Source organism: Bos grunniens, chromosome 10 (assembly GCF_055505025.1).
Source record: "Bos grunniens cultivar Pamir isolate PY7600 chromosome 10, Bosgru_T2T1.0, whole genome shotgun sequence".
NCBI classification, from domain to species: domain Eukaryota; kingdom Metazoa; phylum Chordata; class Mammalia; order Artiodactyla; family Bovidae; genus Bos; species Bos grunniens.
Genome location: NC_141174.1, coordinates 31,532,805 through 31,556,180, shown reverse-complemented (window position 1 = coordinate 31,556,180; position 23,376 = coordinate 31,532,805). Strand labels below are relative to the sequence as shown.

Below are 23,376 nucleotides of genomic sequence, written 5' to 3'. Positions count from 1 at the left end.
TAGACTAAGCGTTAACTAATTCTACTTTTCTCCCATTGCAGAAGTCCTTTAAACCATATCTGTGACAGTGGTCAACTAACTTTTATGTGAATACTTGAATGGGTGTCAGTGAGCTTACTGTTTCACAGGGCAAATGGCTTCATTGTTGAACAACTCTAATTGGTACTGTTTCCCCTCATGTTTCATTCAAATCTCAGAACTTCTGGCCTTTCCATTCATAGCTCTTTAGAGAAAAAGAGAATGATTACTTCTCTCACAATGTTAGACCTCCAAATGTGTTCTTTTAAAGTTATCTCTTTTCCAGAATAATCATCTCCAGTAAAGTTTGGTTGTCACTCACATTACTGTCATATTTCCAATACTTCAATACCCAGTCATCTTTTGGACATGACTTCAGTGTATAATTGCAGCTCTTAAAATGTTCAACTCTGAAATTTAACACATCTATGGAATAACAATATGGGATATGAAACAACTATAGCCTCTTTTGATTTTGACATATACTTCTATTAATAATATCTAAACTTGCATATATTTAAAAAAATATGCCTCTGTACATTACTGATTCATATTTGGCTGTGATCAATTAATCTATTTATCACTCACCCCCCCAGATATTTTTTACACACACTACTGTCGTACTCTATTGCATCTGCCCCTCTTCCCATTCTGTATATGCAAAAGTTGACTTAAAAAAAAATCTAAATATAGGACTTTGCTTTCCCTGTCAATTTCATTTTATTAACTTCAGTTTCGCATTCTACATTACTCAAGATCACTTAATTCATTTTGAATCTTGAACTTGCTGTCTTCTGAATGTGCTTTTGCTCCAAGCTATGTGTCACCTAGAACTCTGATGAGTATACTTGATTTGTCCTCACATAGTCATGTGAAACACTGGTATGGAAAGTCATGGAGTCAAGGGCAGAGCCCTGTGTCACATTACTACACCTCGCCCTGGATGGATTTTCGGTGGACTAATGAACCTCCATAGGGTCTACTATTTCAACATTCTGGAACTTTACCAATTGTGCTATAATCTGGACTGTACATCTCCATTTTCTCCTCAAGGACACCAGGAAGACTTTTCAAGTACCTCAATGAAATACTAAGAATGTGTTGTTAGGTGTTATTATCCCCAGTTAGGGGCTCCCCAGGTGGCACGAGTGGTAAAGAACCCACTTGCCAATGCAGGAGATGTAAGAGACTCGGGTTTGATCCCTGGGTCAGAAAGATCCCCTGGAGGAGGGCATGGCAACCCACTCTAGTATTGTTGCCAAGAGAATCCCATGGACAAAGGAGCCTGGTGGGCTATATAGTCCATGGGGTTGCAAGGAATTGGACACGAATGAAGTGACTTAGCATGCATGCAGCCCCATTTTAGAGGTGGAAGACTGAGACACAGGGAGGTTAAATGACCTGGACAGGGTTATCATTCACTCAGTATAGGCGTGGGAGGGGCACCAAGGTTTCCTGCCTAGTCTGGGGCTGTCCTCCACACTCACCATGAACTGATCTCTAAGCAGTGGGAGTAGGATGATCATGGTTATGATCACTGAATATTTATTGAGTCCTCCCTATGTCCAAGTAAGAATACCTTACAGACATTATCTTTTCAATGTATATATAAAGAAACAAACTCAGGGAGTCAAATAACACTTATAATGAATTCATATAGCTAAAAAATTCCAGAAATGGACTCAAGCTAGTCTATTTGATTCCAAAGTTCCTGTTTTTAACGGTTTCACTAAAATGGTATCTTTTTAGTTCTTTTGGTGGAATTATTCTAACATGTAATCAGAATTCCAGAGGTTGAAGAAATCTTAGAGGTAAGACTCCACTAAGAAATATCCTTCAAAATTTAGTGTCAGGCAAAACAGATTCTCTTGGAGAACTGCTGTTTAACTACGTAACTTATCCAGTTTCTCTTTTTAAAAATTTTTTAAAAATATTTTATTCCTGCTTATTTATTTGGCTGCATGAGGTCTTAGTTGTGGCAAGCATGATCGTCAGTCTTCATTACAGCATACGGGATCTTTAGCTGTAGCACGTGGGATCTAGTTCCCTGACCAGGAATTGAACCTAGACCCCCTGCATTGCAGGCATGAAGTCTTAGCTACTGGACCACCAGGGAAGCCCACTCAGTTTCTCTTTTTGTCCTTAGCTTCCTTTCTATTCCTGTTCAGAGCACTGATTTCCAATTTTAATTTAGCCAACCATATTGTATACATATGTTCATACATTTTCGTTTCTGCCATCTCTCCTTCCCTTCTATTTTAACAGGCTTATATCCCTACCACTTTTGTTTGAATTCAACAGCCTCCTTGCTAATTACCACATCTCACTTTCCAATTCTCCTCCCACTAGACTGCCATAGTAATCTGTCCAAAATACAAATCTCCTGCATAGGAACATCAAGGGCAGGGATGTCCTGTTGAGTCCTAACTCCGTACAGCATGCTATACGTGGCCCTGGCTTCTCTTTCTAGGCCCTTTCTAGCTCATCTTTTCATTCATTTAAGCTTTAGACACACTGGTTGCCTCACTGCTCCCTGACCCTGACCTACATTTTCATGCTTCTGCCTCTACCTGTGTTATTTCTTTTTGCAGTGTCTTTCCCCTCATCATGCACCTGATGAGTGTTTACCATCCTTCAGGGCTGCTATAGACTGAATGTTTATGTCCTGCTGCACCCCATTACCCAACACCCCCAAATTTATATACCGAAACCTAATCCCCAATATGTTAGTATTAGGAGGCGGGGCTTTTGGAAGGTGATTAGGTCATGAGAATGGAGCCTTCATGGATGGGATTAGTGCCCTATAAAAGAGAACCCAGAGAGTTTCCATCAACTTCTGCCATGTGAGGACACAGATGGAAGTCCTCAACAGAACCCAGCCATGCTAGTGAGGGCCCTTTTTTAGTGGCTTTCCATTATCCCCCAGGTAAGAACAGTAGTTTCCATCTCTCTCTCACCTTAATATTTTACACAATTCTACTGTCATTCTTATATTGTCTTATGGTTATTTCTTTACGGTTTTGTCTGTATCCATAGGCTAAGAGCTCTGCTAGGTGGGATCATCTTATTCATCTTTATACTCTTTGTACCTGTTAATGAAATGCCTGGAAAATAATGTCTTTTTTTTTTTTTTTGAAGCAAGCAACTAATCAATAAAAAATTAAGAGATGTGATTTGTTTAAGATCCTCAGACTAAGTACTGAACAGCTGAGGCCTAGAACTTCTGTCTTCCAGTTTCCAAGCTCCTATTCTGGTGTTCTTTGCTGTCATTCCTGAACACAGTTTTAACTGCCAGAAGTTAAATACACCTAGGAAGTTCATTAAAATATAGATTATGGGTCCCTTATCCCAGGAATTTTATTTCCATAAGTTTGTTGTAGAATCTGGGAATTCATATTTTTAACAGGTTCCCCAGGTTTGGCAAATACCAATCTCATGTTATACCATGCTGTCATTTCCTATTACAAAGTAATAAATATTTGTCTTCAATATGCTGATTTTCACTAGGTATTCATTGCATATGTGTTAAGCTGATAATTTCAGGCATTTTGAAATGTCTGAATCCAAATTCACCATGAATTTAAGAGGAAGAATATAAACAATACATAATAAAAACAAAAATCTTTCTAAACTTCAGGAGAGAACTGTAACTGATGACACACAAATCAAATAGCAGAGGAACTTTAAAGCACTTGCTTTTTCCTTATTTGTTTTTCTCTGTATATTTTTGACCATCTAAAATACTTGCATTTAATTCTACTATCATCTAGGTCTAGCCACATGATTCTAGGATTCCTGGAGAGAAACTCTAGTATTTTTCAGACGTGTATTTGTAGTCAAAACTAAGGTCAGCTTTTAATTAAAACAAAATCGTGAGTAATAATAACAACAGAAAAATTTCATTTTAGATGAAGATGTATCTAAAAACACTAATTTAAGAATTAGGGAAAACTACTAAGTTAATGACTATATTAACTGTAAATACTTTTATAACTGGAATCATTATCTCCTAATATATAAAGTATCCATAAAGTAGAGTCTATTTAAGACTCAGGTTTAAAAAGCAATGGTATTAATAAAATAGGCAAATACACACACATATTGAATTTAAATGGTATAATCTAAAAGGTAATAAAAATTCTCAAGATTAAAAAATGTTTTGTTTTAAAAATAATTTCAATGATTTAAAACTTAATGATATTTATTATTTTAAAATTAACACTTTTATTTTGATTAATTTACTAAAATTTAATTTTACTTTTCTAAATCAGGCTTTTTTCCTTCCTCCAATCCATCTTATTCTTGGACATGAGCCAGTCCCCAGACAGACATTAATATCATTCAATTATTAAAATTCATTTCATGATACCTGAAATAAACCACTAAAAGTTTTATTTAATTGGAAGTTTTAAAAATTTATACTTTACTTCTGAAATAATCTATTTGGTAAGGGTATGAACATATGACTCAAAGAAGTGAATAATCATAAATCAGTCTATTACTTTATTATCCTTTTGTTACTCCTATCTAATCCAGTCAAATGCCTGCCTAAGGCAGTCTCTCCTTTTTATAAATTGCACTATGCAACTTACTTTGCCACAACAGCATTTATGTGAGTCCTCACAAGTCCCAGATATTGGTCAATCTGTGCCTACAAAGAGAAGAAATCATGAGCACATCCACAGTTCACAAGGTCAAAACTTAACATGCATGTTTGACATCACATAGAACTTACCTGGTGCTTAACATACACTACAGGTAGAGTAAACATTGAAACCACAGCTGGGATGAAAAACAGATATAGTATTAAAATTGAGAGTTATAAGTGGAACAATCTTATAGATAAATTTTTATATAGTTATGTGATATAATGACATTATTTGCAGTAGCCAGCATTCTAGCTAAAAGATGGCAGGGCTAGTTCATAAAGAAAACAAAAAAATGCTGAGACCTTCACAAATATTAAGTCATTAATTCTGGAATGAGAGAATGACCTCCTAAGATAAAAATGATTTTCTATACATAACACCATTGAAGCAGATATATATTTGAAGCCAGATAAAACCAGCTATGGTTGAAGAAAAAGAAAAAAACTTTAAGAAATTCATTTTTACTGTGTAATATATTGATATATTATGCTCTTTAATTGAACTATGATGGTCAGGGAAATGTTCTGCACTCAGAAAATCTGGAATTTGTTGCTAGGAACGCATTCAAGCAAGCTAACAGCCTAGGGAGATGCTCACAGAGTATGTGAAGGGAGACATAACACCTTGGCTGTCCTTACCCATGAGCAGCAGGGTCAGGCCATTGAAGAGAGCGCCAACGTAAGTCAGGAGCCACATCAGGACTGCAAACTAACAAATGAAATGATGATCAGAGCTTCTAAACCCATTATGACAGATAAGAGTCTCATTTCATTGATTTGTTTAGATTAAAATTTGAGGCAAACATCATGGTTTCAATAGGAAGTATAAGAGCATTTAAAGCTCGTCACAAAATTAATGAAAGAGGATCCAGTCTTTACGTGTCTCAGAACCCTGTGGATTTCCTTGTAAGATCCGAGGGACTCAGTGAAATAATAAACTAGGGCGGGGGTCAGCAAACTGGCCTTGACCTGTTTTCGTATAGGCCCACAAGTTAAGAATGAATTTTGCATGGTCGAATAAAGTTAAAACAAAAATAACATTTTGTATAATGTGAAAATGATACGAAATTCAGTGTCCAGTATTCATAAACAATGTTAGCACACAGCCACAGTTATTCATTTATGTATTGTCTTCAGCTGCTTTTCTGCTATAGTGACAAAGTTGAGTAGCTACAACAGACTGTGTAACCCACAAAGCCTAAAATATTTACCACGTGGCCCTTTATATAATAGATAAAGTTTGCTGATCCCTATTCTAGCCCACAATTTTCACATTACAAATTTAAGTAGACATGTTACCTTAAAAGCTCTAAGGTTAAGTAATTTTAATCTCCCTACTGTCTTATTTTAGTCATTATTTGCCAAGATGTTATTCCAGTAAAGCACCTTGAGCATCAAAGACTCATCACTCACTTTCCTTCTGCTCTTTCTTTCTCATTAAGGAGCAGCCCATGGTACAGATCCCTCCCAGTGCTCTGGGAGAATGGAGAACTGACAGAATCCTTGCCTGGGCTCCCACCCCTCTGCTCATGGCCCTGTTGAGTCATGACTGATTGACTTTGGTTTTCCCTATAAGCCATGTGGTGGTCCTAGCAGTTTGTTCCAAGAAGCCCAGTGAGTTCAATGATGGAACCAGGAATAACACCCAGGTGCCCCTCCTCTACACTTCAGGGGCTCATTCTCACAGCCCACAGGTCCTTATTATTAGCAGAGTACAGTGTTTCTTTCTAAGAAGAAGCATGTGTATTTTTCACATTCCCTAAACTAGATGTTTATTTTTAAAATAATTTTAGGAAATTGAGGAATTGAAAATGGGAACAAGAAGCAGCCTGGGGTACTGTAAGTAGCACAAAACTAGAAGCTATGTAACCTGGGTTTGGTCCCAGCTCTGTCAGTGACTCACTGGGCAACCTCAGGCAAGTGTCTTAACCTCTCTGAACCACAGTTTCAGCATCTGTAAAATGATGGCATTAGACTGGATGAGCTCCATGGTACTGTACAGCTGAACATTTTCAGACCCTAGAATATAATTAGCACTTACGTTATTCTCCATCATGTGGAAGTTTATAACATTATGTGTACCTTTAGGGAAAACAAAACTCAAGACTGTCAAATGAAACGGCTTAAGCACTCATACTTTTAAGGAATCCACCAGGTCCTGGACAAGGAAGAGCCTCCTCAGTTCTTTGAGAGTGTTGTTCACGTAGAATTGCAGGCAGTCTGTGTACTTCTGAATCTGCTCCTGAGACAGGGTGATCTCGAGCTCCAAGTAGGCCCTGTCAACAGAGCATCCCCACAGAGAACTCCATCAGAGGGAATCATGAAACAGCTAGGTTTCCCTTCTCCAACCCTGAGGACCACAGTCAGGTCATCCTGAAGGATTTATGCCAGTCAGAAGGCTGCAGGGCACCACACCCACACCCACAGTTAGTTCACCAGGGAACACAGGAATCACAGCACTCAGTGGGGCAATGTGGCTGCTTCTGTCTCTCATAGGCAATGTGATAGTGTGAGCTGATAATTCAGAGCAACTGGCGAGGAGCAGAGAAAAGTCAGTCCCAAATCAGTTCACTTGCTGAATTCTCTGTACATCTGGCTCACTGAGCAATTGTGAAAAGTTCTTATTTCTTCTCGGCTGCATGAAGATGAATTGTCTTTTTAAATAATTAAGATATCTCAAAATCTTAGCTGCCAATTACTATGTCTCATCAAATCTCAAAGATTTCATGTTTAAATTCTGGAAAGTACTTTTAGGTTTTATTCTAGAGAGCTCTGAAAACACAAGTGACCTGGGACATACTAAAATGCTCACTGGTTCTAGTAAGAGTGGTATTTTTAGTAACTGCATTTTCCATTTGTTCAAAGGGTTAATTTGAACTCTTGGATAGATAACCCAGGCTCTACGAATCTATAAAAGTCAATCGATCCTCCTGCTTTGACCATACCCACCATGCTCCCCGCCCCCCATCCCTATCCCCGGCCGCCAACGAGACCCATCATCTCTTTCTCCTTCCGTCTGCCAAGTTGTCTACTTCTAGAGTTCTAACAGTGCTCACCTAACTCTGAGGATTGAGAATTTTTATGTTTGGCTTTTTAGAAAAATAATCAGGAAAGTGGATTTGTCTAGCTGATATGTTTTGATTCAAAATGTACTCTTGAGTTAGACATTCCTTTTATTGATAGAAACAATTAAGCCAAAGGAACATTTAGGTTTTAAATGAGTCTCCAAATGGAAGATAAAGTAGTTGAGCTAATTACAGTTTGACTCTTGGTCCTACAACTGGGTAGTTACAGAAGAAATAAGTCAAGTGAGAGGTAAATCCCCAGTGTAACTTGACAGTCCTGGATCCAAGAACGTGGGAGAAGCCAACCTCTCTTGTATGGCTAAGGATAGAGGCTGGAGCAGGACAGGACTCTAAAGGTGTGGATACTGGTCACAGGTGAGGGTCACTGAAGTAGGTATAGTATTCACCCTGGTAAGATGACACTCCACTTCTCTGTTCTTCCCACCTTTGGGGAGGCAACCAAGTTATAGCCTAGAAGACCCATTAACTCTGCATTAGAAGAAGGCCAAATACATCCCAAGGGTGAGGATGGTCAGACTGTAACTGTGTTTGACAATGAGCATAGGAACCAGAGGCTAGGAAGTGACGTGTGAAACACAGCATTTTGCCTTTTGTCGACAAGGCCCTGGCATCTTTTCCTTCTTTTAAGAGCCTGGTGCCCTGAGACCTTGATTCAGCTGGCTGATGAGGCTGAGCCAGGGAGGATTCAGAGGCATCCCCAGGGAATCACTGAGGTTGGCTCAGAAGCCATTATGCAGCAGTATCTATAGGTCTCATCCAGGATGCAGAAATATCCCTCAGTTATAGGAGGTGAGGACACCTGCAGCGGGGCCTGCAGCAGGTGATGGTATGACTGATGGTCAGTGCTAAAATACCACGGCTTACAAGCTAGAATCTGGAGTAAACTGGGGCAGAGTTGGAGAGCATGCAGCTGGCAGTGCTAATATCTCCCTCTGCCACATTTCATATATCCTCTTAATACACTGCCTTAAAGAAATCCTTCTCAGTGCTCATTCGAATCAGATTTCCCCTGTATTAAAATGCAGAAGAGGGTACATTATACTATTCAATTGTGAGTACATAATACTATACAGATTCTGAGGGATGAACTTTACATCCCACAGAATTTGGCCCTTTGACATTAAACTTCTGAAAAGAGCACAGAAATAAAAATCCAAACACCCTGGTCCTGGCTCTGTGCTATTTACTCTGAGCAAGTCACTTTACTTCTTAGAACCTCTGTTTTTCCATCTGTGAAAAGGGATTATAATGTTCTGCCTTCATCACAGAGTTGGGAGAATAATTGTTGAAACACTTTAAATCATAAAACACTGTTTGCATATAAATGAATTATGATTACTATGAGAAGTAATTAAATACAAAATTAATATCAAGCATAAATTAAATGTTTTCACATTTCATAAATTCGCCCACAAGGATTTATATTATATAAATTATAGAAATACATATTAAAGATAAATATTTAACATTTAATTAGAAGTGATTAAAGTTTTAAAAGCTCAATAAAGCAGTAAGCATTAGACTAGGGATGAGTCTGCTTTAGAAATTTAACAGAAATATCTGGTATTAAAAGACAGCGTTAAAGGAGACTCTAAGAGGCCTGTTAAAGGTCAAAAGAAGCAGGACCCAAAGTGCACAGGTAGTGAAACAGAGGCCGAGGAAAGAGCCACGTGAGAGGTGGGGCAAGGGCTGGTCGGGTTGCACACTCACTTGAAAGGGTGACCCTCGTCGGTTTTCTGCACAGCTTGTAAAACAGACTTGTAGATGCGGAAACTGATGGTGGCTGAGAGCGCAGCGAGGGCCAGGTAGGCCACGACGCTCACAACGCTGAACTGCGTCAGAGAGAAGAGTAGCAGCAGGAAGCTCCCAAACACTATCCCCGTCTGCTTGATGTCCCGCCAGTACAGCAGGTCAATAGCTGTGGGAGGAGACACGCACATTCACATAGAGCACTCAGCATGGGCAGGGCCTCCAGGGAGCTGCCGCGGCTCATTCCACAAAGCCATGGCCGCTACAGGTTTCCCCAGCTCTTGGCTTCCTAAACACAGGTGAGCACACATAGCGCTACTCCTAGGGCGCTTCCCATCTCCCGTTTTGCTTTGGAAGCATCTTTTCCATCCCTGAGGTCAATTAGGAAATTCACAGATAAGAAAAGGCTGTTGAACCTCCAGTGACAATATCTCCATGAACAAATCTCAGTGGGTTACAACTGTGGGCATCAGTTATATGCCTTTGAAACAAGACTAAAAATTCAGAGCACTCTGATGTACCTGTCCTTTTCCTTTGGATGGCATTGATGGCATGCATCTTGATGCCCTGCTTACAACTCAATGTCTCAATAGCGGCCCAGAGATAAGCACGTCAGTCATACACATGTCCCTGCTGCTGAGAAGGGGCACTAACAATGAAAGCAGAAGTGGAGCCTCAGAAGCATGTCAGCTGGTCTGGGAGACTCCAGGCAATGCCAAAAACTTCTGAATAGAGATATGGTCTACCTCTAAAATGAGTAAAACCAAACATTAGTAGTTAGTAGCTATCTCAAGAATCCCTGGAGCTGAAATTTGGGTTAAACTGTTTTGTATCGTATGATTTGTTCACTTACATTCTTGTGACTTAAAAACCTGGAATATAAATTTTAAAATCTACATTGTACCTATCATTCAGTTATTTCTCTCTTTCAACTTAGAAACAAAAAATTAATTCAAAAGAATAAAGCCATGGTGCTTCAAATATGACACAAAATGGAAATATTTTTAATATTTCAGTCACTAGATTATGAAAAAAGTATAGAAGACTTGCTCAAGAATGTATGCAAATTTGTTCTCCAATTAGGCAAGTAACATACGGTTTCTTTTTTTGGGAGATACAATTGACATAACATTGTGTGAGTTTAAGGTGTACAGCATGCTGACTGGATATATTTATATATTGCAGTATAGCAACTGAAGGCAGGAGGAGAAGGGGGCAACAGAGGATGAGATGGTTGGATGGCATCACGGACTCAATGAACATGAGTTTGAGCAGACTCTGAGAGACAGTAAAGGATAGGGAAGCCTAGCGTGCCGCAGTCCGCGAGGTAGCAAAGAGTCACACCTGAGCAACTGAACAACAATGACAACAACCACAACGACGACACAGCACCAGTTAACACCTCTGTCACATCACACAGTTATTTCTTTTTTATGTTAAGAACATGTAAGATCCAGCAACTTTGAAGTCTGTAATACAGTATTGTTGACTATATTTACTTTGCTGTGCGTTAGATCCATCAGACTTCTTTATCTGCTAGTTGCAGGTTTATACCCTTTGATCAACATCTCCCTAATTCCCCTTCCCCCTAACTCCAGTAACCAGTCTTCTATTCTGCTTCTATGAATTCAGCTTCTTCAGATTCCACACATAAGTGGGATCCTACAGTGTTTGTCTGTCTTCGTGTGACTTATTGTCTCTTTTAGCAGAAGGCCCTCAAGGTCTATCTATGTTGTCACAAAAAATGGTTTTTATAGAATATTACACAAATTCTCAGAAAAAGAAAATAAGACATGAAATTCCCATCTTACAACCAAATGAAAGTGGCCGTTGCTTACACTACCAGCTTCATATGCAGCGTAAATGGAGGCACCCGGTTTAAGGCACCAGTCATCAGCTCAATGGAAAACAAAGGTGACTAGATTGAAGAAAGCAGGGAACTGCTCCCATCATACTCTGGTACATGACTAGCTGAGAGACAGTACTGGAAAGGTCACACAGCCTAGTGACAACCCCAGGCTGTGGAGAGGATACGAGGAGTGTTGCAAAGTATCAACCCTTGAACCAGACTAACTCAGGCTGGATGGAGAGTACATCAGATCAAGGGCTTAAAGTGGGAGGGGGGATCTTTTATAACAGGCTGAGGACACTCCAGTAGTCTGAAGCTGGAGAGAGAATTTACTTCTGAACGGATCTGTCACTCACGTCTATCTATTCCCCACTCACCACTGCTTGGTCTACCAATGACATTAACTCACAAAGATTACAATACTCAGCCATTTTGTTAGGGAAAAAATATGTTCCCTTCCTCCTAGAACACTTCTGCAGTGTAGGAAGGAGGGATCACAAGCTTGTTTTGGGGTGAAACAAAGATCTGCCCCCCGCCCCCCCGTCTATTTTGAGTGGTGCCGGTTCTACACATGAGTTTCTTGGACAAAGTGAAGGCATTGCTGCTCCAAAGTCTCTCTCTTTCCCCAGCCCCAATCCCCAGCCCCAGTCACATTGACATTTCACTATTAGAAATTAATTTATTTGGAGTAATCTTTTTAATCGTCAAAGTATTTGGTGTCTTTTTTTTTTTTTAATGCAAAGATCTAGAAGGGGATATGTCATTAACAAAAAATTTGAATGAGTTCACTAAATGATTTTCATTTCAGAACAGCTGTTGAGAACACAGCACCGAAATAATAATCCTTTTTGGGCAGAGAAGAAGGATCTTTTTTTTTTTTTTTTCTCCTAGGAGTCTGGTGGGCTATAGTCCATAGGGTTGCAAAGAGTCTGACCTGACTAAGCACTCTCAAAGGAAGAAACTTTGTTATATTCATTAGTTTGCCAAAATGTTAAAAAATATTGTATGGCTCCTAACTGCTTATAAGGTTTGATTAGGGTATGCACTGAAGATACTCTGTATTACCAGATAATGCCATGGGTTATCAATGCTCTCTTTACTACTGAAATTAGAGTCATAAACGTCTTTAAATCTAATTATATTACAGACCCCAGGACCAATTCTGAAAATTCCTTTTAAAATTCTAATTATCTAGAACCAGTATTAGAATCAATATGTATTAGTATAGGTTCTCTTGAAGAAAAGAATGAAAGGACACGGATGTAAATATATATTATTATATATAATGATAAATATAATTTGTATTATTATAAATATAATTTATAATATAAATTAAATATAAATTATATTTATAACCTAAATTATATGAATGAAATAAATTATATATTACAATATAATCATATTATTTATTAATATAATTATATCAATTGTATTAATATAATGATTTTATTATAATATTATTATGATATATGCTATAATATATAATATAAAATATATATTAATATAATAATGTTATAATTATATGATTATAATTATATATTTAAATATTAAATAAATTATATAATATATAATTTATATATTATATATAACATAGATTAAATATTATTTATATTATTTATTAATAATAATATAATAGATATATTATTATAATATAAATTATTGTTCAGTTCAGTTGAAAGGTTGTTGTTGAATCACACAAAGACACCGGGATTCTTGGCCCCGAGAGGAGAAGAATTCAATCTGGGGTCAGAGACGAGGCTTGATTGCTCAGAGCTTTTGTGTAATAAAGTTTTATTAAAGTATAAAGGAGATAGAGAAAGCTTCTGACATAGGCATCAGAAGGGGGTAGAAAGAGTACCCCGAAGAAGGATCTTTTTGAAGATATGACACAAGAAACTCCTGCGCCCCTGAGGGTAGATGACAAAAATGGGAGAAGGAGGAAATCTCCAAAGAAGCCCAGCTCCCCCTGTTTGAGTGGCTGGGGAGACAACAAACTGAGATAAGCCTAGGAGTCTAAGTCTAGCCCCCAGGGAGCTAGGAGCCTCCTATTGTTTACATGGTAAGTTTAGGAAAGGGGAAGGAGACCAAAAAGGAGACTAAAACATCAGCATTACCAGCAGTGTTAACCGCTTCCACGTTTGTTCATTTATTCAGTATTTATTGAGCAAGAACCAAGTGCCATGCTTTGTGCTAGGTGCAGGGGTATCGAAATAAATAAACTGTTTTAAAAAAGAAAACTTACATGTAAATAAATAAATTGTAATCTGTTTTACGACGCCCACAGATTTCCATGACAGACAGATTTAGAGGCCAACACATTGTAAGACAGCATGATCTGTGCTATGGGAGCACACAGTGCTAGGGGTGGTAGGCTCACCCACCCCTGAGATGATGTAAAGGGGCACTGGGGACCCTGCAGGTAGTTTTCGGGCAGAGAGGAGATAGAATTTGCTTTTTCAAGTGAATTTCCACTTAATGAATTGCATAACACCTGTTAAAAATGATGGTGGCCTCTAGAAAAGCCTTCTGACTCTCTGGACCCCTGTTCAAACAGCCTGAGAATGGCAGGCACCAGGTAGGGACCTACTAGAAGCAGCATGGCAGAGAACACTAACTGGTAGCTAGGTAACTGGGCTTCCCAGGTGGTGCTCTGGATGAAGAATCTGCAGGCCAGTGCAGGAGGCATAAGAGACCCAGTTGGATCCCTGAGTGGGGAAGATCCCCTGGAGGGATATATGGCAACCCATTTCAGTTTTCTTGCTTGGAGAATCCCATGGACAGAGGAGCCCAGCAGGCTACAGTCTATAGGGCCGCAGAGTCGGACACTACTGAAGTGACTTAGCATGAAGTAACATTAGTTTGGTGTAGGGTAATTACACAACAGGTCCTTCAACCAACTTTTAAAATTGCTGGAGGTTTCTAACTGGGAGGTTAACAAAAGTTTATCTTAAAACATCAATGAGAGGTTGATTCTGGGTATTTTGTGACATGAGTCTCTATTTACACAGATTCTGAAATAGTCAAAGCCCTTTCACACATTACTTCATTTAAACCTCACGATAAACTTCATTATACAGGCATATAATAGGTGAGGGAACTGAAGAAGCTCATATACTGACTAGATGGGGCTTCCCTGGTGTCTCAGCAGTAGAGTCTGCTTGCTGATACAGGAGACTCAGGTTTGATCCCTGAGTGGGGAAGATCCCCTGGAGAAGGAAATAGCAACCCACTCCAGTATTCTTGCCTGGGAAATCCCATGGATTGAGGGACCTGGCAGATTACAGTCCACTGAGTCACAAAGGATAGGACACGACTTAGTAACTAAACAACAACATACTAACTAGTTAATAGAAGAAGCAAGATCAAACCCTAAGTTTTATGTGTTTCTCAGAACAGCTGCCTCTGTTCTGTTACGTGGTTGGAAGTTAACTGTCCCCCAAAGTATGCTAAATTAATTTGGGACCACTTGATTATATTTAAATCTGCTTCCAGAACTAGATATTTAAGGTGATTTTTCTCTTTAAGGGAAATAAAATCATTATCAACAGCACACAGTTACTGGTCATCTGTTATTTAGTAAGCACAGGCATGAAGAGATCATAACATTCTGTTCCTGCTTTTAAGGGACTTAACATCTAGCTGGGAAGACTGAACATTCATTTTTTAAAAATGCTGCATCAGTACCAATATATCCTGTGTAGTCAGCAGTGGCAAAAGCCGAGTTCAAGAAAGGGACAGTACTGGGATTGATGAAAGAGGATGGGGGATGGTTTGGGAATGTAGTGAACAGTTTGTTAAGGAGACGGGGTGAATAAAGGGAAATATTATGAAGGATTAGTTGACAAGAATGGTGACTTATTAGCTGTGGGAGAAAGGAGGAAGAACTAATTAAGGGGGAAAGCAATATCTCAAAGCTGGGTAATAGAATGATTAGTGACAAAAATAGGAAATCTTAGGGGAAACTGGTTTGGCAAAAAGCTGACACTTGTTTTTATATCTCCAGGTTCCGCTGTGATGACATCAAGCAGGGCATTTTGACACAGCTTGGGGCAGAGATGGGACAGGGATCACAAATGAAATGACACTGACAATTACACACAACACAGTAATTTTTTAGAGGCTTGGAAATAAAATGATTTCTTTTCATAGGTTTGTCACAGTAGCCCTGAGCTAAAATGGACATTAATATCCATGTGATATTCCGATGGTTATACACAGCAGACAAGTGGAAGTGCTGGGCTGACATTTAGATAAGAAAGAAGAAAGAAAGTGAAGTTGCTCAGTCGTGTCCGACTCTTTGTGACTCCATGGACTGTAGTCTGCCAGGCTCCTCCATCCATGGGATTTTCCAGGCAAGAGTACTGGAATGGGTTGCCATTTTCTTCTCCAGGGGATCTCCCTGACCCAGGGCTCGAACCCAGTTCTCCTGCGTTGTAGGCAGATGCTTTGCCGTCTGAGCCACCAGGGAAGTCCCTCTTAGATAAGAAGGCTGAATATTTACATTTGGATGTATTCTGAGTGGAAATGATGATTCAAGCCATGAGACTAGAGGAAACCTCCAAGAGAGGAGAGACTAAGGGGTATAATAGAGGATGACCTATAATTCATTCTTTACTCAGAGGATTGAATAAAGCTGTAAAAGAAGTGCTGTCTAGGGTGCTCAGGGCCAGTGCACTGGGACGACCTTGAGGGATGGGATGGGGAGGGAGGTGGGAGGGGGGTTCAGGATTGGGGACAAATGTGCACCCATGGCTGATTCATGTCATGTATGGCAAGAACCACTACAATATTGTAAAGTAATTAGCCTCCACTTAAAATAAAAAAAAAAAAAAAAAAAAAAGAAGTCCTGTCTAGGTATTAGAAAGGGTCCCTCAAGAGTGTTGGTTATGGCAGTCAAGAAGAAGGAAACTTCCAGAAGAAAGGGGTAGGCTACAGTGTGGGATGTTATAGATGCAATGAAGGAAATGAGAAAGGACCCCTGGTTTTGGAGACTTGGCAGTCACCCATAACTGGCACAGAGTGAGGATGGAAGCTCTATCACAAAGGGTTGAGTCAGTGGAGGGAAGTTCAAAGTAGTAAAGAAGATGGTAAAGAGAATGGTAGTTCAGGGAGCAGCAATAAGCAAATTTCAAGGTTAAGTAAACTTGGGAATGTTAGTGGAAAGGGGAGAGATGAGATCCTGGAACGAGGAGATATTTGTTTGAGCAAAGTGAAAGAAAAGGCAGGGAAAGGATGGGCTCTGTCACAGCATTTTCTTCTCAAAGAAGGAAGAAGCATGAAAGGCTGGATGAAGATGGAGGAACATTTTGTTAAAGGATGGGCATGGCTACATATATACTGAGGAGGAAAGAGAACATCATCAAGTGGCTTAAGGTGGATTTACTCTTTGGAAAATGAGTCCTGAGGTCCTCTTGAGACTGAGGAGGATAGAAGCAGGGCTTAAAGAGATTGGGAGAGGTCCAGACCTGCATTGTTCAATACAGCAGTGATAAGCCATAGTAGTTACTGAATACTTGAAATGTGGCTAGTCTCAATTAAAATACATTGCAAGTGTAAAGTACATGTCAGATTTCAGACAGTATAAAAAAGACATAAAAATATCTCATTAATCATTTTTATAGTGATCTTTTGTTGTTGAAAAGTTTATACTCTAGGAATGCTGGATTAAATACAGTATATTATCAAAATTGATTTTTCCTGTTACTTTTTGCTTTTTAACGTGACTACTAGAAAATTTTTAATGACATGTGTGGCTCACATTATATTTCTGTTGGACAGAACTGATCTAGAAAAATACAGTAAGGACTCAAAAACAAATTAATAAAGAACTTCCAGGAAGTAAGAGGGTTTGGTTAGAGTCAAGGATCTCTATGGATCCAGTCAACAGGGTTAGAGGTTGAGCACTGTGATCTGTGGATGATCGGGCTGGACCAGATTTGTGAGCTGGCGCAGGGGCATGGTTAGAGGAGTCAAAGATCCAAGAGGACAGAAGTGAAATGAACCACCTTGGGCTCAGGCTGGGAATGACGAGCAGTGAAGATCTTTGGGAACTTATGTGGTGGGAGAGCAGCAAGGGCTGTGTGTGTCAGGAAAGCCAGCAAACAGCCTGAAGTTCTGAGGATTCAGTGGGAAGGGTAGGAAGTGATAAAGTGTGATCACAGAAGAGAATTTCTGTGTTCCAAAGTTGCTGTATAAATGCCAATTTTTCACATTTTAATTTTGCTTAGAGTTATGTAAACTTGTGTAGGAAGCTTTATAGTACCTGGTCCAGAAAAATCCGTATTTGAATAAAGTTTCCTTAGAGTCCAAGTAAGAAAAAAAATAAGCATCTCTGTAATTGCAGCAAATGATCACACGTAGCCCTTGGATACAGTAATAAATAGCTTGTCTCTTCCTTCAATATCCTCCTAATACAGGAAGGCTAGGTGAGAGTTTAAACAGCTAAGTGCACATTCACTAAGACAGGTAAATTATTGTATTGCTTTGCCAATTATAAAAATCACTTTGCTAAATACCAAGGAGCAATGAAACGAAATGGGAGATCAGTGACTTCTATCAATCTAATAAACAGACAGGGCTTAGTGAATTCATCTTGGTCCCCAAACCACAGGCGGGAGCTCACACTGCAGCCTGCCTGAATCTGACTTAGAACTAGTTCAGTCAGGGGTGGAGTGGAGGATTTGAAGAATCCTAATCTCAAATGCTGAAATCAGTGCTACCCTCATTTCCATAATCTGGGCAAGAAAAGAACAATAAAACAGAAGTGATCCAAGGTTTGAATTAATAGCTAAATGGAAATAAAATTCAATGTCAAATTTCTAGGGAGAAAGCCTTTTTGCAGCAGTCCTAAGTGTTTTGGATTGGCACCTTATTTTAAATGTAAAATATTTAAGTGTAAAACATTTAAATGTAAAATTAAATGATCTAATAGTAATGCCAGTATTCAGAAAGTATTTTAAAAATGTATGAACTGAAAAGGCAGTGGTGCAGCTATTCATATTCTATTTATAAGGCAAAATGTAGATAACATAAATAGCAATAAATTGTGCACAGTTATCTGCATTATTGCACCATATTCTTAAATGCGTTTATTTATATTTCATCTTGGTCTAGAAAAGATTTCAGGTAGCACTGCACCACTTGCTATGTGACAAGTTAGTGCTACTTTTTAAAAGGCAAGATCAGAAAATGCGTGAGATTCCTGTTCACAAATGACATCAGCATTTCAACAAAAGAACTGTTGAAAAATGATATAGTGGCTCAGTTGGTAAAGAATCTGCCTGCAATGCAGGAGACCCAGGTTCGATCCCTGGGTCAGGAAGATCCCCTGGAGAAGGAAGTGGCAACCCACTCCAGTACTCTTGCCTGGAGAATCCCACTGACAGAGGAGCTGGGCAGGCTACAGTCCACTGGATTGCAGAGTTGGATACGACTATACGACTAACTTTCACTTTCACCTGACTTTTATACTTACTTTTTAGCAAGCTTCCAATAATTGACTACCTTGTGGAAAGGATTACAAGGCTAAAAAACCCTCAATTCTTTATAACTCAGTGTCTAAAGCAGTGATTATGGGACTTCCTTGGTGGCCAGTGGTTGGGACTCCACACATCCACTGCAGCGGGCATGATGTTTGAACCTTTGTTGGGGAACTAAGATCCTGAAAGCCTTATGGAGTGACCAAGAAAAACCTAATGATTATAATGAACATATCTTTTAAAAAGCCCATTACTCTGATTTTTGTTAGGTAAACAAAATATCACCACAAAAAGTTAACAAGAAGAAACAGTAGTAAACTGTTCCTACTTTATTCCCTCATTTTGCCATTAAACTAGAGAAACATAATGGAAATAGATGTAAGAAAATACTTTAAACATACACAGAGACCCTCAAAGATGACACTGTCTGGTCAACTAATCCATGAGTTTCATTTGCCATGAAACAGTCTTCTACATAAGGTAAAATTTAAAAAGGTAATGCAGGAGCCCTGAATTCAGAGGGGAAATTGCTAAAAGATTTTTGCAGATAAGATTCCTGCAGTGATTTCATTTTCTAGGTCCTTCCTTCACATCTTTTAAATGCAGTCAAAACGACTGTCAAGAGAAAAATGCCACCATTATTTGTAGACAGTTAAGTAATTCAGTGGATGTTTTGAAAGGAAAGATACATTAAGCCTGGTGCTCCATATAGACAGTAAAAGAGCACAGCATTTAACCCACACAGGTGATCTACTCTAATCAGCTTTGGCAGAACAATGGGAAGTGAAGGATTTTACCGCGAAAGCCACAGCTAGCAACAATCTCTGGGACTTTTCTTCCATGGGACACAAAAGCAAACACATTCTTCTAACGACTACCCTTCAGATTAGACTGGCAATGTAAACTACTTGTATGTTCATGTAAGATTTACCATTTTCCTGGACTTCGCAGCTGAATGTGATTCCTAACCACTAGGGTCACATTCCATGCTGTAAAGTTAACACAGTGATGCTCTGGCCATTGCCATCTTGGTAGAGTAAGCCTGGCAGGAAATGAACCAGTTGCTGTGCTATACTTCGTTGCTCAGTCATGTCTGACTCTTTGTGACCCCATGGACTGCAGCCCGCCAGGTTCCTCTGTCCATGGGGATTCTCCAGGCAGGAATACTGGAATGGGTTGCCATGCCCTCCTCCAGAGTCTTCCCAGCCCAGGGATTGAACCCAGGTCTTCCACGTTGCAGGTGAGTTCTTTACCATCTGAGCCACCAGGGAAGCCCTAAAGCTTCTAAAGGGTCACATTCCATGCTGTAAAGTTAACACAATGCTGCTTAGGCCATTGTTACCTTGGTAGAGTAGGCCTGGCCAGGAAATGAAACAGTAGGGCCCAGTATTTAAGATGAGGTAGTCAGCTCCTCCTGCTAAACCTCCAGCAAATGGGCTCATTTGGGATTAAAGGAAGAGATATGGTAACGTGGAGAGAACGATAGGCCTTGGGGACATGGTAGTTGAGGGAAGCACACAGAAAAATTTTCAGGAGATTGAATAATGAATGTGTTTGTGTGCTTTTTCTTTCTTTAATAAGCCTTCTGACTTGATCAAAATACAAAACGGTTCATTGGTTGGTTTGTCATCAGTCATAATTAGTCACAAAATCTTTAGTCTGAGCCATACCTTTATTAAAATCCATCACTGTATCGGAATAGAAGAGAACCATGGAGGAAGACTGCTGTTGGTTCTTTTTTTTTAAACAATATATTTTAAAAACTTGACAAAAACTATAACGGCTAAAATATTTCTTGAACTGAAAAGATATGACAAGGGAAAGGAATAATCTCTCACTGTACTTTTGTTCAATTCAATAAAACATTATGTGTTCCTGACCTCCATTACCACTAGATTTGGTCTGCAGTTTGGTGAAATGATTCTGAAGGCCGAACTTAAGATAGGACTACATTTGAACTATGCCCACTGTGAAATGGGTCTAACTGTAATAAATTCTGGGGCTTCCCAGGTGGCTCAGTGGTAAAGAATCCACCTGCCAGTGTAGGACATGCAGGAGACCTGGGTTCAGTCCCTGGGTTGGGAAGATCTCCTGGAGGGGGGAAATGGCAACTCATTCCAGTATTCTCACCTGGAAATCCCATGGGCAGAGCACCCTAGCAGCCTACAGTCCACAGGGAAGCAGAGTTGGATACGACTGAGCAACTAAACATGTGTGTAATAAATTCTAAACATTAAACACCAGTTTGGTCAAAGAACCTGTAAGTAAGGCTTGAATTATTTTCTGCCTTTGTCAATATAAGAAATAAGAAAGAACCTAAGGATTTTCTCTTGTGAAACAATACGATAATTACTCAGATTTAACTTCATAGCTCAAACATTTGGGGGAAATAGAACTCTATACTTCTATGTTCTAAAACTCCTAACAATCTTATTTTATTTGAAATATATTATATGAAGTTAGAATACAATTATAATTTCATGTTTTAATATAGTTATTATTATTATCCATAATATAGGCAGAAGATGGATTTTAAAAAATTATTAATGTCAAGTTCTTAGTTTTCAAATTGTGAGCTTAATTATAAGGTAGCCATGGAACTGGAAAAGTGACAAATGTAAATATTAACACACGGTCAAGTATGCACACAACTTAGGGAACAGGTTGAGAAGGATGGGAAATTTAGTGGTGATGCAAATTTAATTAGCTTTCTGTGGATTTTAGAATTCTATTTTAAATGAACTTAAAATAGGTCAATTACTCCACAGATTTCTGTTCCTGAATGTATTAATTTTCCTAAAGATGAAAAAGAACTGAGTAAAGAACAGCATTTCAAATACTGTAAGAAAAAAGCGGGAGGGAAGGAGGCAAGGAGGGACTTTCTAAAAATGAAGGAAGGGCCTGCTGATTATGGCAGAAGATTTCATCCACAACCCCTACTGATATATACTAGTCATAATGCGTTGGTGATGGAGTATCAGGGACATTATTATTTTTTAATGAAAGAAATATTAATTCATGGAAATATGAGAAAAACCATAGATTTGAAGATGTAGATTTAGACTGGAATTTTTGTCAACCTTTCTTACCCATGGTGGATCTTCCTTTTAAAAAAAAAAAAACACTGCAGAGAGTCCATCGATACAGTCTAAAGCCAAAACATGTAATTAAAAAATGAGTCTACGCCATTGATGCTTATCATAGTTTTTTCCTTAATTTTAGTAAGGAATAGCTCATAACACAAAGAAACATGTATTTGAAGTCAAGCAATTCTTTCATGTCAGTTTCTTCCTGACATTAAATTATTTCAGATACTTTTTAAGATATGTACAATCTTATTTAATAAAAACTGCTTTTGTTCTCTACCTAGTCCTCTAGATTCATTTTATATGGTATATATATATTGGAAGATATTCAACAAATATTAACATTAATCAACCCTAGATGGAAGGGCTTTGGGTGATTTGTGGCTTTCATTTGAAACTCTCTTTGTTGAAATGGAAATTTTCAAAATGCACGTGTATTATTTTTAGAAAACCAAAAAAGCCACTATTTTCTCCCCAAATTTTGAAATATTCCTTTAAAAAATTCTCTTGAAAGTGATTATACATTGTGAAAAAGGAGAATTTTATTTTTCAGTGAAGTATTAACTACCTACGTTTGGTATATTATCTGTATAATGAGTTTTCTTTCATTAAAAACAAATCACTAGATCATCAGCTAAGAAAGTTTTCCCACTAGATCTCTTTAGAATCTGAGAGAGAGAATTTGAAAATGAAATTATTTATGCTGTAAAGTTTGTACAAGTGTTCTAATAATACTGAACCTAAATAAAATGCTGAATGATTGGGACTGGTCTATCTTTATGTTTGTATGTAAAATTGTCTTTATTAAATGCCATTTTCAAAATACAAGCATACAATTCAATTCTTATGGCTAAAACAGACATTTCCTCTGTCTTTGGGGAAGCGTGGGCATTCTGAACTAGCACCTTTGAGAACAGACTACCCTCAACACTGTTTTCACAGAGAACTATAGGTCAGCATAAAGTTTTCAAAATACTTTATTTTCTAACAAAATGAGAAATATGTGAGATTATATTCTCTGGAAGGTGTATCACCCTTCAATATTTTACAGTATTTTAGGGGAATCTGTTAAGTACAAAATGCTGCCACATATAGTAAGTGGGAGCTATAAACTCAACTTCCCACATCCAAGTGTCCTGCCCATGAAACTGTCAAAAGCAGTGATACTTGGGAAACAAAAAAAAGCAATCTTCAGAGTACAAGTGAAATGATATGAATGAGTGGTTTGGTCAAACTTTGTTCCCCTGCCACAGTACCATTTCGATTCAGGTAGTATAGTAGAGTGGTCAAAAGAGCAGACTGCTCTGCATTTGGGACTCATTAAGTCCTAGCACAAATTACTAGCCATCTCAACCTTAAAACCCCATTTCCTCCTCTATAAAATGTTGTGTTAGTTGCTCAGTTGTGTCCGACTCTTTGCGACCCCACGGACTGTAGCCTGCCAGGCTCTTTTGTCCATGGA

General features: G+C 38.7%; 1 protein-coding gene across 2 annotated transcripts in view; it reads right to left on the bottom strand.

The window, feature by feature from the left end:
* The window catches only part of RTN1 (reticulon 1), a 236,906-nt gene that overhangs the window by 4,827 nt on the left and 208,703 nt on the right, over positions 1-23,376 (bottom strand). For both annotated transcript variants that reach the window (XM_086320437.1, XM_086320441.1), the window contains 5 exons: positions 9,463-9,670; positions 6,804-6,942; positions 5,306-5,375; positions 4,754-4,800; positions 4,611-4,669 (listed from right to left, as the gene is read on the bottom strand). In XM_086320437.1, coding sequence (XP_086176563.1) covers positions 4,611-4,669; positions 4,754-4,800; positions 5,306-5,375; positions 6,804-6,942; positions 9,463-9,670 — 523 coding nt within the window. The remainder of the gene's footprint in view (positions 1-4,610; positions 4,670-4,753; positions 4,801-5,305; positions 5,376-6,803; positions 6,943-9,462; positions 9,671-23,376) is intronic.